General features: G+C 55.6%; 1 protein-coding gene across 1 annotated transcript; it reads right to left on the bottom strand.

Moving 5' to 3' along the window:
- Positions 1 to 2477: 2477 nt before the first annotated feature.
- TNNI1 (troponin I1, slow skeletal type) lies at positions 2478 to 13709 on the bottom strand. The gene is made up of 9 exons (XM_032318937.1): positions 13623 to 13709; positions 10163 to 10200; positions 9523 to 9526; positions 7904 to 7945; positions 7132 to 7263; positions 6153 to 6242; positions 4797 to 4973; positions 3753 to 3862; positions 2478 to 2842 (listed from the first exon to the last, which is right to left on the bottom strand). The coding sequence occupies exons 2-8, from the start codon at positions 10171 to 10173 to the stop codon at positions 3755 to 3757; spliced, it is 564 nt and encodes a 187-aa protein (XP_032174828.1). The 5' UTR covers positions 10174 to 10200; positions 13623 to 13709; the 3' UTR covers positions 2478 to 2842; positions 3753 to 3754.
- Between the last annotated feature and the right edge of the window lie 539 nt (positions 13710 to 14248).

Consider the following 14248-nt stretch of genomic DNA (forward strand, 5'->3'; position numbering starts at 1 on the left):
CTGCCTTTGGCTTAGGTCATGATCTCAGGGTTCTGGGATCAAGCTCCACATTGGGCTCTCTGCTCTGCAGGGAGCCTGCTTCCTCCTCTCTCTATGCCTGCCTCTCTGCCTACTTGTGATCTCTGTGTGTCAGATAAATAAATAAATTTAAAAAAAAAAAAGTATCTACTTCTTAACATTTTGTGAGAATATAATGATATAATTCTGATAAAGCATTGAGCATCATTTTTATTATTACTAAAATAGTGACTAAGCGTATGGACTCTGACTGCCTGGGTTGAATCCTGGCCCCTCCGTCCACTGGCTGTGTGACCACAGGGCGGAAGGCGGTGACCTCTCTGTGCTTCTCTCTCAGAGGGGCGTTGTGAGGGTGAAATGTGAGGCTGTGAACGGTGGCAGCCGGCGTATACTCGGCGGGCTGCCAGTGGGAGCTGTTCTCGGTGGGAGGCCCAGCTCCCGGCTCAGCTGCCCCTGTATCCGGTCCGGTCTTGGGCCTCCACGTGAAAAGAAGTAGAATCATGGCTCTCCAGATACCGTGCCTCCCACTCAGGCCCTGTTCACGGATATGACTCCACGAGCAGCCCCCTCCCAAACGTTGCTCTCCCCTGCAAAGCGGCCCTGTGACGGAGCCTGCCTCCTCCCTCACCCAGGCCGCTCCCCGGCTCTTCGCTCTCAGGAAGCGTTTGGCCCCTTTGCCCTTGCTCTGCCCACCCAGGGGATGGATTAGGTCTAGCCCTGCTGGGAGACAGGAAGGACGAGATGACGACCTCCAGGAAGCCTCTGTGTGAGTCCGTGGCCCTTTCCCAGAGGGCCCTCACCTTGGGTGTGTTGAGTTGGCCCCACGGGCTCGGGGCACCCAGTGTTTGCTTTGAGTCAGGCCTGGGGCTGGTCTCCGGCCTTTGTAGGCAGGGTGGAGATCCCAGTCTGCCAGGGCCCCAGGTTAATAGTCGACTGGCGGAACTGAGGTTTAACTGAGATTTGGCTTTGGAAATTGGGGCCAGGCTCTCTCAAAGGGCTGAGCAGAGGCAGAGCAAGGAGACCATGCTTTGGACCCAGGCCAGCAAGGAGGAGCCCTGGGAGGCAGGGAAGGGTGGGTTTCCGTCGCTGCCCGGGCATGGAGCCCAACCCCATCCTCTGGGGCACGGACTGGCCCCATCAGGTTCTCCAGCTTCACGTGCACGCGCATGTATGTGTGTGTGTGTGTGTGTGTGTGTGTGTGTGTGTATGAGAGAGATTGGGTGTGTTTGTGCCCAAGGGTTTCTGTGTATGGTTGGAGTCGTGCTCTTTGCACACATCTGCCTTTCTGCCGACTGAGCTGTTTGTAGAAGAAGCCTGGGCAGAGTGCTGCCTCCGCTCATCCACTCAAGCTGCTGGTCCCTCAAGGGGCTGGCAGGCTGGGCAGCCCCGGGATCTAGACCCTGCCCCAGGGGGTAGTTGGCAGTGCACTTTGTACTCAGCTTCTGGTATTTATGGCAAATAATACACTGGGAGCCGAGGACAAAACAGGGAGTTACAGGGCAGGAGGAAGGGGGACTCCTCAGACAGCTCAGCCTCTCCTGGGACCAGTGCTGGGGTGGTGAAAAAGTCCAAGGGCCCCGGTTTTATAGGCTTAGTTCAGGAGTCGCCAAGACACTGCCCTGAAAAACCAGGCTCTGCTCTTCCCAGAACTTTGGTCTCTGCTCCATAGGAGGAGCATGTGGGAGGGCAGGGAGAGAGGCTGCCGCTTCCCCCCATTCCACTCCAGCAGGCTCGCACCCCTCACCCTCTGGGTCCAGACATCAATGGAATGGAGGAAGAACATGACCTAGAGGACAGATCACTGTCCAGCCCACCTCGAGGCCAGCGGATCTAGAGGATATGTCCCGGAGGATATGACCCGTCCAGGAGCCTGAAGAGAAAATGAGTGGGAGGAGGGGGCATGAGGGTGGAGAGAGCAGGGGTCTGAAGGAATGAAGAGCCCCAGGGGCTGCGATGGGGAAAGGAGCCACTTAGTGGCCAGATGTAGAACTGCAAAGGTGTCCCTGCAGGCGGGGCCTGGGTGCGGAGCAACTCCCACTCGGTGCCTGTGGGTCCTGGAGAGGGGCTGAAAGCACCCTGACCTCTCAGTCCAGAATAGCCAGGAACACCCAGCAGCTACCAGGGAGACGTGATCCAGGTTTGCAGAGAAAGGGAATTGTGAAATCAAGCGAGACGAGGGGTTCTGAATGGAGAGGCCCATCTTGATGGCTGGCCTCATTAGGAGGGGCTGGGGCTGCAGCAGAGGTTAGGGTTTGGGTAATCTGAGCAACCTGGGTGGTTGAGAGGGTGCTGCGTGATGTCACTGGGGCTGAGCAGAATGGGTCCCAGAGGGACTTCAGCAGACAGCTGCCAATTCCTTGGACCTCCCTTCGGGACCCCGAGCTCCTGCCTAGAACCACCCTCATCCCACTCTCCAGACTCCCTGTCTTCTCTTTCTTCTGAGCACTCACAGCCAGAGCTACAGAAATGACCAGGAGCCTGGTTTTTAATGGAGAAGCTGTGATGCCTGGGGGCACTCTACAGGTCAGGGAAGCAGTGCAGGGCTGTGGCCGGGGGGCCAGAGGGGAAGGTGCTGCCGCACCTCTTCCTCCCCAGCTCAGCTAGCTGGGGTCTCTACCCTGCGAGGGGGGAGGTCTTCAGACACGGCTGTGTGTCCTCTCGGGTGTCTGTTTAATCCCAGTTCCAGAGGAGGGCACTCAGGCTGGAGGGGAGAGGTGGGAGCAGGATGGGAGGCTCCAGAAATGCAGGGTGGGGGCAGAGAGGGGAGCCAGGCTGGAGGGAGGAGCGGGAAGCGGAAGCCCAGAGCACAGAGCAGCAAGCCGGCCTGTAGGGGAAAAGAGGCAGAAGCTATCTTACAGATTTCCCTGGGGGACGTGAAGTTCTGGGACTTCTCACCCCTAGCACCCTCCCCCCTGCCCCCATCCAGGCTGGACCATCATCCAGAAGGGCTTGTATAAAGGCTCAGCTTCTCAGCCCAGGGCCCAAGCTAAGCGCCCCATCCCTTTCGGAAGCCCTACAAGTGGCTCCTCTCCCTCAGCAGGTTAATTCCCACTTCTGTGCTTTCCTGGCACCTCGGCCTTGAAACAGGCCCTTCTCCTGTACCTGCTAACCCTTGCCCATCTCTTCCTCAGAGAGCTCAGGGCTCTGGAAGGCCTCCTGTGCCAGGGCAAGGCAGCAGGCCTCAGCACTCTGTGGGGCTTTTATGTGGCCTAATGTTGCTGCTTTCTCTAGCAATTTCCTCAGGGGTGGCAGGGGGTGGTCTTGTCTTCTCTGAATGGAACCCCCCCTCCCCCGAGGCCAGGGACTCTGAGTTTGGGATACTTTGCCAAGAGGTATTTTTAAAAGCTTAGACTCTGAGAAAGTCAGAGCTGGAGGGTCCTCAGGGATCATCCAACCCAGTGGATCTCAAGGTCTTGGGGGAGAATCACCCAGATTCTGGACCCACCCCCAGAGTTACTGATTCAGCGGCTCAGGGGTGGAGTCGGAACCTTGCTGGCGGTACCGGTACACCTTGACTGAGAACCTCCAGCTTTGGAGATGAGGGGAGCAAAATCTGCCCCAAAGCAGAAATGATCTGCTCAAGGTCTCCGGGGGCTGGAGCCAGGACTGAGTCGACCCAAGCTGACCCCCATCAATGTACCACACTGGGCCCGACCCAACAGCCATTGTGCTAGAGCTCCTATTGTCTGTTAGAGGCTGGTGGGCCCAGAAGAAGGGAGCTCATCTCTAGGTACCTCTACTGTGAGGTTGGAGACTTGGCAGCGTCAAACATCTTCTTGCGGCCTTCCATCCCGGACATGGCCTCCACGTTCTTCCTCCAGTCACCCACCTCCACCGGCCGCTCCTACGGGGGGCCACACACACATGTCGGAGACCAAGCAGGCCGGGGGGCAACTGGGGGCCGTCCAGGCACCAGAGAAACTAGGTGAGGGAAAATCAGCCTCTTTGACAAGAGGAAATCCCAGCACCCCTGCCCCACGGGTGAGGCCCAAGGACACATTTGGGGTAGACAAGGGACAAGCTGAGGTTTCACTGGAAGAAGGAAGCTGTGTCAACTGGGAGTTCTGGATGATCGCAATGGGGTGCCGGCGTCAGTTCCCACCCTGGTGAACCACAGTCCAGCCTTGCCTCCAGACCCACGCCAACCTCCTGGTCTGGTGCTCAAGGCAAGCTCAAGGCCACCTCTTCTAAGAAGCCTACCTCCTCCTAAACTGGCTCATTTTCCATTTCACCAGCACACAACCTGGCATTTCCTCTCTCTATGAAGCTCCTTGGGCCGAAGACCATGTCTTTCATCCATGTTCCTTCTAGAGCCCATCCATTCTGAGTACATATATCGAGTTCAATCAGCTCTGAGTGATTTGTTGCTGAATGAGTGATTGAACTCAGTTCTCCAATGTCTGTGCTCATGTGTCCAATGGCCACAATGACCTAATGACCTGCTGTCTTTTTTCCGCTCTAGTGACAGAGGGCACTATCTCCCTGGTCACCTTAATTGCACATTCTCTTCACACTGGGTGCTGTTTCTACTTTCTTACTCAGTCTGGCTTCCTCTGGGTCCCAGTTTCCTCCTCAGATTGAGAGTAGCCTGAGGGAAGGGAGCAAAGAGATTTTCTTTCTCCCAAGGAGAATCACAAGACTTCATCACTCCAAGAGGGTTCTAGAATGTTCTATCTGGCTGCCTGGCCTCCAACAGGAGCTCCTGCCTAAGGTTATGTGATGCAGTGACAGGTGATAGGACAGGGGGTGAAAGGTTCTGTGAGAAGAAGGGTCCTCACCTTCTCGGTGTCTTCCTTCTTCACTGACTTCAGATTGGCCCGCAGATCCATAGACACCTTGTGCTTGGAGCCCAGTAGGGCCCGGAGCATGGCGTCAGCCGAGACCCGGACCCGACGCAGTGGTGGACGCTTGAATTTTCCACGGAGGTCCAGCACCTTCAGCTTTAGGTCCTTAATCTACAGGTGAGAAGGAGCAAGGCTCCAATGGCGAGGGAGCACCCCAGAGCACCCTTCCTGAGGGTCTCAGTCTTCTAAGGTTCCAGCCAAAGCTACACCCCACATTGTCCAGCTTCCAGGCCAGACCCTCTGGGACACTCAGACCCAACCATCCCTTTCGGAACAACCACAGGTGTTTGTTGATAAATGAATGAACAAATGGACAGATAAAACACATCTCTGTCATGGTAACGGGAATAGATGGGGCAGTCCTACCAAACTCAGCACAAGTCTGGCTTGGAATGCTCTTCGCAGTGTGGGGCTGCTTCCTCCTATCCCTGTGGCCCATTCCTGCTTCTAACTAGTCCCTCCCCGTGAGCCTTCAAAGCAGCTCATTGAGAGCACAGCCTTGACCCAGTCAGGTGGATAAACACCCCAAGTCCTACACCCCCTAGGGGGAGTTCCGAGGGTGCTATCTCTGGAGGGAATTCTGGGGAGATTAGTGATGCCACAAATCATCATTTCTGCTGGGGAGAAAAGGGAAGAGAGTAGTCTCTCTGATCCCGCTCCACCCCCTCCTCCCTGCTCAAACAAGCACCCAGGAGCAGCCCGCCAGAGCAGCAGGAGCTCTGCCCCACCACATGGGAGGAGAGTCTGCACGGAGCTCCTACTCCCACACCCCACGCCGAGGGAACGCTGAGCACGGCAGTGCGGGGGGTAGCGACCAGCCCTGGTCCCACAACCACCACTGTGTGACCCAGACTAAAGTTCTCAGCCTCTCTGAACCTCAGCGTCCTCCTTTGTAAGGTGCAGATAATAGCATCTGCTTCATCCAGAAGCGCGTAGGGAGGATCAAAGGATGCAGTGCACATGAGAGCCATCCACAAAGGGAAGAGGTTATTAACCAGCATGTGATTGTTGGCGTGGGTGAGCAAAGAGGGCAGCTCCTCTTAGACCGAAGAGCCTGCGTGGCAGGTGGGGAGGAAGTCTGTGCTTTTCATCTGTGTGATTATCCTCTCCCTGCCCATCTCCAGCCCTATGGGGCTGGACTGGAGGGACCAGAACTTCCCACGTGGTCACTTGCCAAACCCTGCAGAAGGAGGGGGACCTAGTCCGAAGTTCCAGCATCAGTGCCCATGCCCTGCCCCCACCACGCAGCCAGCCTGGGCTAGCCATGCCCCTCCCCTCCTGCAAGCTCACCTCCCTGGTGTTGTGGAGACATTTGGCCTCAATGTCATATCTCTCCTCATCCACCACCTCCACCTTGGCATGCAGGTCCCGGCACAGGTCCTGGGGGAAGCAAGGTTCGTTGCACAGGAACAGAAGAGGGGAGAGGAGTCATTTGGACCCCAGCCTCCCTTTCTGCCTCCTTGCCCGGTGGCTTTGCAATACCTACATTCTGGAAAGGAGTTAATATACCCCTTCCCTCTGAGGTTCATGGCTGCTAAGAGCTCCCTGCATAAATCCTTTGTTTTCCTTTCTGAATGTCATTGTTTTCTTTAAAAAGTTTTCTTACGACAAAAACAATATAAGCAGGGGCGCCTGGGTGGCTCAGTGGGTTAAAGCCTCTGCCTTTGGCTCAGATCATGATCTCAGGGTCCTGGGATGGAGCCCTGCATCAAGCTCTCTGCTCAGCGGGGAGCCTGCTTCCTCCTCTCTCCCTGCCTGCCTCTCTGCCTACTTGTGATCTCTGTCTGTCAAAAAAAAAATAACATATTTTTTTTAAAAATAAGCAAATTATAGAAAATTTTGAAAGCTAGGTATTAAATAAAAAGAATAAACTATAAATAACAAGTGATGCCACCGGGGGGAGGTAACCCTTGGTGACATTTTGGTGTATTTCCTTCCAGTCTCTTTTCTCTGCAGTCGCTGGCATTTAAACAGTTATCTGTGTTTTTCAAACATTAAAAACCTATTTGTAGGGGGAAGGACGGACATGTCCCGAGGCTCCCTCTCTGCACTTGTGAAATGGAATCTAACTAAAGAAAGGAAGGGAGGAAGGAAGGAAGGAAAGAAAGACAGAAAGAAAGGGGATCTAGCAGCACCACCCCCCAGAGGCCTGTGCGAGGACATGAGACTGTGCTAGGGAAGAGCCCCTAGGGAAGGAACAGAGACTGGAGCCCCAGTGTTAGTGCAGGCTCTGGCCACCCGGGCTCGGGGCTCAGCCCCGCAGACTCACCTGCAGGGCACTGAGGGACAGGCCGCGGGTCTGCAGCGTGGGGATGCGCTCAGCCAGGTAGCGGGCCTTCTCCGCCTCCCGCTCCTCGTGCTCCTGCTCCCAGCACTCCTTGGCCTTGGCCAGCATCAGGCTCTGCACAGGACAGAGCCTGCTGAACCATGGGCCCAGGGCCCTCACGCTCCCGACCCAGCATCAGGGCTCGAGGGGAAGGAGGACCCCAAGCTGGTACCGGCTTGGCCCCTGGCACTACAAGCACCGTGTCCTCTCGTGCGGGTCAGGGCCCAGAGCAGGCAGCTCTGGGAGCACGTGGATGAGATGGTCCCGAGGCCTGCAGGTGTGTGTGCGACCTGCAGGTGGGCCAGGTGAGAAGGAACCCTGGGCCACCACACACAGTGTCTCTAGGCCCCCAGAGCTGTTTTACCTCACAGTCTTCCCCGTAGCCACTTCTGTTCTGTTTCAGCCCACAGAGCTCCAAAGAGAGAAACTCTGGCCAAAATAAAGCAGGCCCTCTGGCAGCCACCCGTGGATGAACGCCCACAAACTGGTCACTGCCTTCCCTCAGGAACCTGGGCAGGAGCCGGGTCTCCCTAGTTTTAGGTTTCCACTCAGCGACCACCTGGCTCCAGGCAATGGCCGGCCTCCCTCCTCAGCCTCCGCCCTTTGGCCTCCTTTTTTTTCACTATCCCCTGACCCTCCACACCCCCGCAGAGTCTCCACCACACCCCCTCTGCCTCCCACTGGCTCTCCCCCCAGAGCCAGCACAAAGCCTCACCTTCAGCAAGAGCTTGCGTGAGGCCGTGATCTTGGACTTTCTCTGATGGTGAGAAGGAGAGAGACGGGTGGTGAAGTAGAGGCTGCAGACGGGAAATCTGGTCTAGGCCAGCATGTGTGTCCTCCAGATTCACCACCATTATACCCAGAATCCTCGCCCCTAAATGTCTTAAGAATCCTAACGTCCCAGAATCCTAGCGTTCCCCATCTTTGTGATTTAACCCCTCAAATTCGAGGAATGCTGTCGTCAGTGACCGCAACCTTGACCTTGACCTTGACCTAGATGCTGAAGCCCTCACTTTCAATCCTGGTTCTAGTGCTGGTGGGATCCTGTGTGGGTCACATGACCTCTATGGCCACCTCCTTCCTCATAAATAAGGACGCCGAGACCCACCTTCCTCAGTCCACAGAATTATTACAGACAGAATGACATCATGGGTGCTCGAGTCCTTTGAAAGGCATGAAACAGACACACCCGCTTAGCGCTCGGCACGGTAATATCCCAGTACCTCGATGATCTATCATGTCCGGAAACAAGCTGTGAATTTCACACATCAGGAAGTATGTCTTGTTAGACATCGTGGCTTTTTTTTTAATGTCAACACCATCCATCTTCGTCTTTCTCAGGTATAAAAACATTGTTCTCTCTTCTTACTAAAAGTACTTGATATATTCTTGCCCACTATGTATGCTCTCACAAGTCTTAGCTTGCAGCAGTGTCCCTCCGCCCCCCTGCCACTAGGGGAGGGGCCAGTAAGGAGCGCTGCTCAACCCCTAACTAATGAGGCTGTGAGGCCTTCTGAGCATTTGTAGCTCCTCCCGACCATGGACTGTCGATTCTGGCTGCTGCCAGAGAGCAGCGGTCTACTGGAACTGTGCTGTGCGTCAGGAAGGCATAGTGAGCAGGCTCTAAGGGAGAAAATGGGGGAGGATGAATGGGTTTCGTAGTTCATGCACGGGATGTGGGACTTCCACTCCCACTGTTCAGAAGGATTTGTTTGTCCCTTCCTCTCCTAAAGTGGGGTTTGGGCTACGTTTCAGGTTAGGGTGCTTGTGGGAGAAGTGGCCTGTTGCTGCGATTATTACCACCCACAGTTTATATCCTGTCGTGCACCCATGGCAAATGTCCGTTGCAGTGTTGTTTCCCCCCGCCTCTTGGTGAGTTGATAGGCCACTTGTTTGACCATTGATCAATGGCAAATCACTTTAATAGGAGCCTCAGCAAAACTGAGAAATTCATATGGCTATTGAGAAACGGTGAACTGGATTCTCTCTGAGAATCTCTGTGCCAAACGTCCCTTCTGTCAGGGCTGCTGATTCCCACCCTTGTCAGACCAGAGTCCACAGCCCGATCCCTCCAGTTCCTGACCTTGCACGGGGCACAGGCTGTGTTCTCAGCAGCCTCGATAAATCAGGACTGTTTCAGGGTCAGCGTTATCTGAGACCTGAGGGACGTGTAAGGACACCTCTTTGCTCCTCTCTCGATGTTTGGTCATTGGGCAGGGGTAGAATAACCCAATGGCGATCCCTTGTTACTGGACTGACTCTGTCCAAAACAGGATGATCCCTCGGGCCTAGACAAGTGATCAAGAATGGTGAGATACCCCAGATCTCACTTACCTCACTTCAGGCATCCATCACAAGAAGGACAGGAGGAAAGAGCAAAAGACGGAGTGTGAATAATGCAGAAGACATAAGAAACAGCAGAACAACGTGGACGAGCTTGGGCAGTGGTGGTGTGGTGACAACCACACACCAGAAGGACAGTGGGCATCAGGCAGGGAGACCAGCTCAAGGGCTCCGGCAGAACAAAATACAACTCCGGTGGCCCTCTGGACTATTGGGTTCTTGCTGGGAGGCATTAGCCATTGTAAGTTGGGGTGGAGTGGTGGAAGTTCAGGGAAGCCTCAACACAGGGTTCCAGCATGGGAAAGCTTCCGTCCCTGGCCTTGTGGGCAAATTCCCAAAGCTTTGTTCATCTGTTGAGCCAAATCATGACCTGGCACATGCATTTCATCTGGCCTGTGCAGACACGAACTCTGTAAGAGGCCACAGAGGTCTTCCCCAGGCAACCTGGAGCATAGGTTCTGCTCAAAGGCTAGCAGGACATGTGGTGACACAGGGGACCTAGTACTCAGGACTGTTTCTATATGAGAACATGATCTCCTGGGGAGCTGCTTCGGGGTTTCAACAGATGGAGCCTCCCCTATGGGGCTGAAATCTGCAGCACAGGGGGTGCAGGGCGGGTGGGGCTACTTACACTTCAGGCATGGTGGTGGTCAGGGGCGGGGGCAGCACCTGGGGGCACAAAGCAAGCGAGTTGTAACTCCTGTCTCCCAACCCAGCTGGGCCCTGGCGCTGTGTCAGCCGCCTGGCCCAGGAAAGCCAGACAACAGGAAGAAGAAATCAGACGGAATGGATTCCAACAGGTCCAGGACAAGAAAAATATTTGTCCATTGATTCTTCTTTTCATTCATTCACTCATTCATCCATTCACTCATTCATTCCCTCATTCTCTCACAAGACAGAGAAAAATCTTAGAAATGCAGAGAAGCACTCTAAGAACCGTAAGTGGCTCTGTTGGACAGGTACGTAGGGCGGGGGTCTGCGAACTACAGACCCCAGGCCAAACCTGGCCCCCCGCCTTGTGTTGCGTAAAGGGTGTAAAATAAAGAATATGCAATAGAACATACAAAACCTAAAATATTTACTATCGAGCCCTTTCCAGCAAAGTCCGCCAGCCCTCGTAGGGAACAGAATAGAATCCACAGAAATCTGTTTGAAAAGTGAGGTCTGGGGCCCTTCACAACGTGCTGAGTTTAGAGTCTCTCCAGCGGACGAAGGCGTCGCTGAAATTCTGCGAGAGGGGAGAATCCGAAAGAGGGGGAGCACAGAGCAACGATGGGACTTAGGGAACTGCCATTTGGGCCAGCTCCAGGGGGCGCTCTTCTTGCGCTGGGCCGAGTCCTTGTGCCTGGACGCGCGCACCTCGCGGGCACAGTGTGACTGACAGCCCAGGGGTGGGGCGGGGAGGGGGCCCTGCGCTGCCCCAAGGGGCTTAAACTAGCAGGCCGGGCAAATCCTGCAGTCTACTCTCATCTTTACTGACCCTCTCCAGGCCGGTTTTCCTCTCTGCAAAAATCGGGGTGAGATAAATTGTCGTCCACTGAAAAAAGCTCTTAAACGCTTCGTTCAAACCAAATTTTACTTGGAAGCAAAACAAATTCAAGCAATGCGAGCCAGCGCCACAGGCTGAAAGGGGTACCTAGCAGTCCCGCGGCCTTCGGTGAGGACCCCGGTCTGCAGAGCACAGTTCGAAGCCCCCCGACTGGGTTGTCCTGGAGCTCCCTTCACCCCTGATAGTCGGGGGACCCAGGCCAAGAAGGGGGTCCTTGAGGTGGCACAGGGAAACACTCCAAAGCCAGACCCGACCCACCATCTTGCCTGGGCCTGGACAAAGAGCATTCCAGTAGAGGGTGGGGTCGTGCAAAAGATCAGGGAAGAAGGACAACTCTGGCGGGAGCAGGTGTGCGAGGCAGGCATCCCCATCCCGAGCTGGGTTGTGAGTTGAAGGATGGGGGAGTCCTGTGTATGCGTGGGGAGGCGGGGGCAGGACGTGCAGGGTCAGGAGTTGGAATTTGGCCCAGGAACCTGGTTTGGTAGGGGTGGGTGGAGGCGGGAGGGCAGAATCTAAAGGATGTTTGTAAAGTGGCTCAGTCATTTCATTCCAGAGCCACCTCTCTCCTCTCCCTGTGTGCCTGTGAAGCCTCCTCCCCCAGCCCATGAATGGGGCTCGGCCACCTGTCCTGAGTCTCCCCCAACTGTCAGAAAGCCGTCTGGGCCTCCCACCTCTGCCTCTGCCTCTGCCGCCTGGGGAGGGTGAGGCCTGGGGTGGAGAAGGGGGAAAGGGAGTGTGACCCCGGAGTCTCAGCTGTCACCCGGGGGCACAGAAGGAGAGGTAGGATCCAACCCATAAATTCCCCAGATATTTGGCTGAAATTAGATTTTATCACCAGCTGTTTATTCTGAGGGCTCCACTCCTCTGAAGACAAGCAATAAGTCCAAAAAGAAACACGAGCTGGTGAAGAAACACCTCCAGGTCCTTCCGTCCATCACCACCGCCCTGCCATAATGCCATCCCCAGGGGGCAGCAGGTCTCGGCTGAGTGGGGATGTGCCTCCCCCCCGGTGGGCATTTGGCCATGATCCCGCCTCCCTCGGAGAGCCCACTGTCACCAGCATGGGGCCCTCCTGGCCCGGGCCAGACCCGGTCTCCTGCCAAGCTCCAGGGCCCGCCCCCCAGCATGCTCCCTGACAGATGCCAGACCCCGGGGTCCCCAGCCTGTGCTCTGATATCCACCAGAATGGGACCCCTTGACAGGTCCTGTGGAAGACAAGCAGAAAGCTGATAAGAAGTCAGGGTGCAGATAGCAGCGAATGTGAGGTCGGAGGGCTAGCATTCCATCTCCCCCACAAGTAGCAAGCAAGGAGATAATTAGAAAATCCACCGCCGGAGGGAGGGAGTGAAGGATGGCCAGGGGTTGACTCAGAGCTGGGCTTTCCCTTCCCCGAGGCCCTGTCGGGTGGACTGGGCATATCAACTAGCCTAGGGGACTGAGGCTGAACGTATGAACCTCCGTGTGCGTAAGGATAAGTGTGTAAGTGAGTGTGTGCGTGTATAGGGACAGGAGCCAATCTTTTTCACACCTGATAATCAGGAACACAAATTTCTGGTTAGGCTCATGTTCTTCCCTCTGCTCCCCACCCCCTGACCTTGGACCCCAGTTCAAGGGCATCCCAGTTCTCTTTGATCATTAACAAGCATTATATTCCCACACCCCTCACACCCTCCATCTTGAGCTCTTAGCAGTGGGGTCGACAGTCCCCCAAATCCAGTGGCTCGTACTATTTGTCGTTCACCCCACCCCACCCCCCAGCCATGGCTCCTAATATAGAAGATGCCCTCTGTTTTGCCTTCACAGACTCTCATGCCCCAACCCCAAATGCTGTCACCATTGGTTTTCCCTCTAGAGGACCCCACCAACTACTTTCTACTTCTCGGAGCCAGGAGCAGTGGACAGTGGGGCTGGCAGTCTGCCCACAGTGGCTCTTGCCCTGCTATATAGGTGGGTGGGCAAGGGGAGCCAAACACGTCCCTCAGAGACAAAGAACAAAGAGGCAAGATGGTTTCCTCAGTCCGCAGGGGCTGGGGGCTGGTCTTCGAGGCTCCCCCGAGTCCCACACACCAGAGCCCCTTCTTTGTCTTCTGCAGTAGGCGTTGCCCACCTTCCTTGCTCGTCAGGCTCTTCCTAAACTTCCAAATGCAGCCCCGCCACCCCTCCCTGCCGATTCCCAATGCCACCGCCTTCCTCTGGGCACCCTCTCCCTCTGGGACCTGCTGGGAAGCCTGGGGTAAAACACAATCCACCAGGCTCTACCTGGGGCCCCTTGAGCAACCTTGTGGGCAATTCTGCTCCTGGCTCTTAGCCTGAAAATGGGCAGTGGAGATTTTTACCTCCAGTTACAGTTTTGCAGGAGAGATATCATTCCTAAGGATAAAGGACTGTGGAAGCATCTTGGGACCGTTCTTCCGGCAAACCCAAATGTACAGGCCATGGCATAGGTCTTCCTTCTCCAAACCCTGTGTCTTCTCTAACTCAAGCCCCGGTTTCTCTCTCTGGGCTCAACCTAGATCCGCAGTTCTGGGCTGCAACCGCTTACCTCGTTCAGGCTCTGGGAGCTGGGCTGGCCTGTGTCTCGCCGAGGACCGCAGACTGTGAGGCGCAGACAGAGGGGAGGCTATAAAAACTATGGGCCACAGCAACTGGCCAGTAAAAATAGAACAGAGCTGCTGCCCCTCCTCCCACCCCCTCCCACCACACACACACGCCCCTCACAGAGCAGACACACGCTGCAGCACACACCACAGACCCGCCCTGAAGACACGTGTGTCCAAGATCAGGGTACACACAGATCCTGTGCACACAGAGGCCACCGACTGAGTCCAACCAGCACCCACCTAGGGGGACGCCAGCTGAAGAGGGGAGAGAATGAGCGGCCAGACCAGAGGAGGCAATGAGCAGCGACAGCGGGACCAGTGCATAGCCCAGGGCTCTGGACGGAGGGCGGGGAGGCACCAGGAGGCTTGGGGGGCCCAACAGGGCTGCGGGAGGATTAACGTCTCGCTGACCTACATCTCTCACAAGGAAATGTAGAAATCAGATCCCTGAGCCCATACTGCAAAAGCCTAAGAGGGCTAAAGACTAGATCTGGGGGTTCTCATGTGGCTCTGGTCCATGGGCCCTAAGAGTTTGCTTGGGCTTGAGAGTGATGTCAACAGCATGGCA

Source organism: Mustela erminea, chromosome 17 (genome assembly GCF_009829155.1).
Source record: "Mustela erminea isolate mMusErm1 chromosome 17, mMusErm1.Pri, whole genome shotgun sequence".
NCBI classification, from domain to species: domain Eukaryota; kingdom Metazoa; phylum Chordata; class Mammalia; order Carnivora; family Mustelidae; genus Mustela; species Mustela erminea.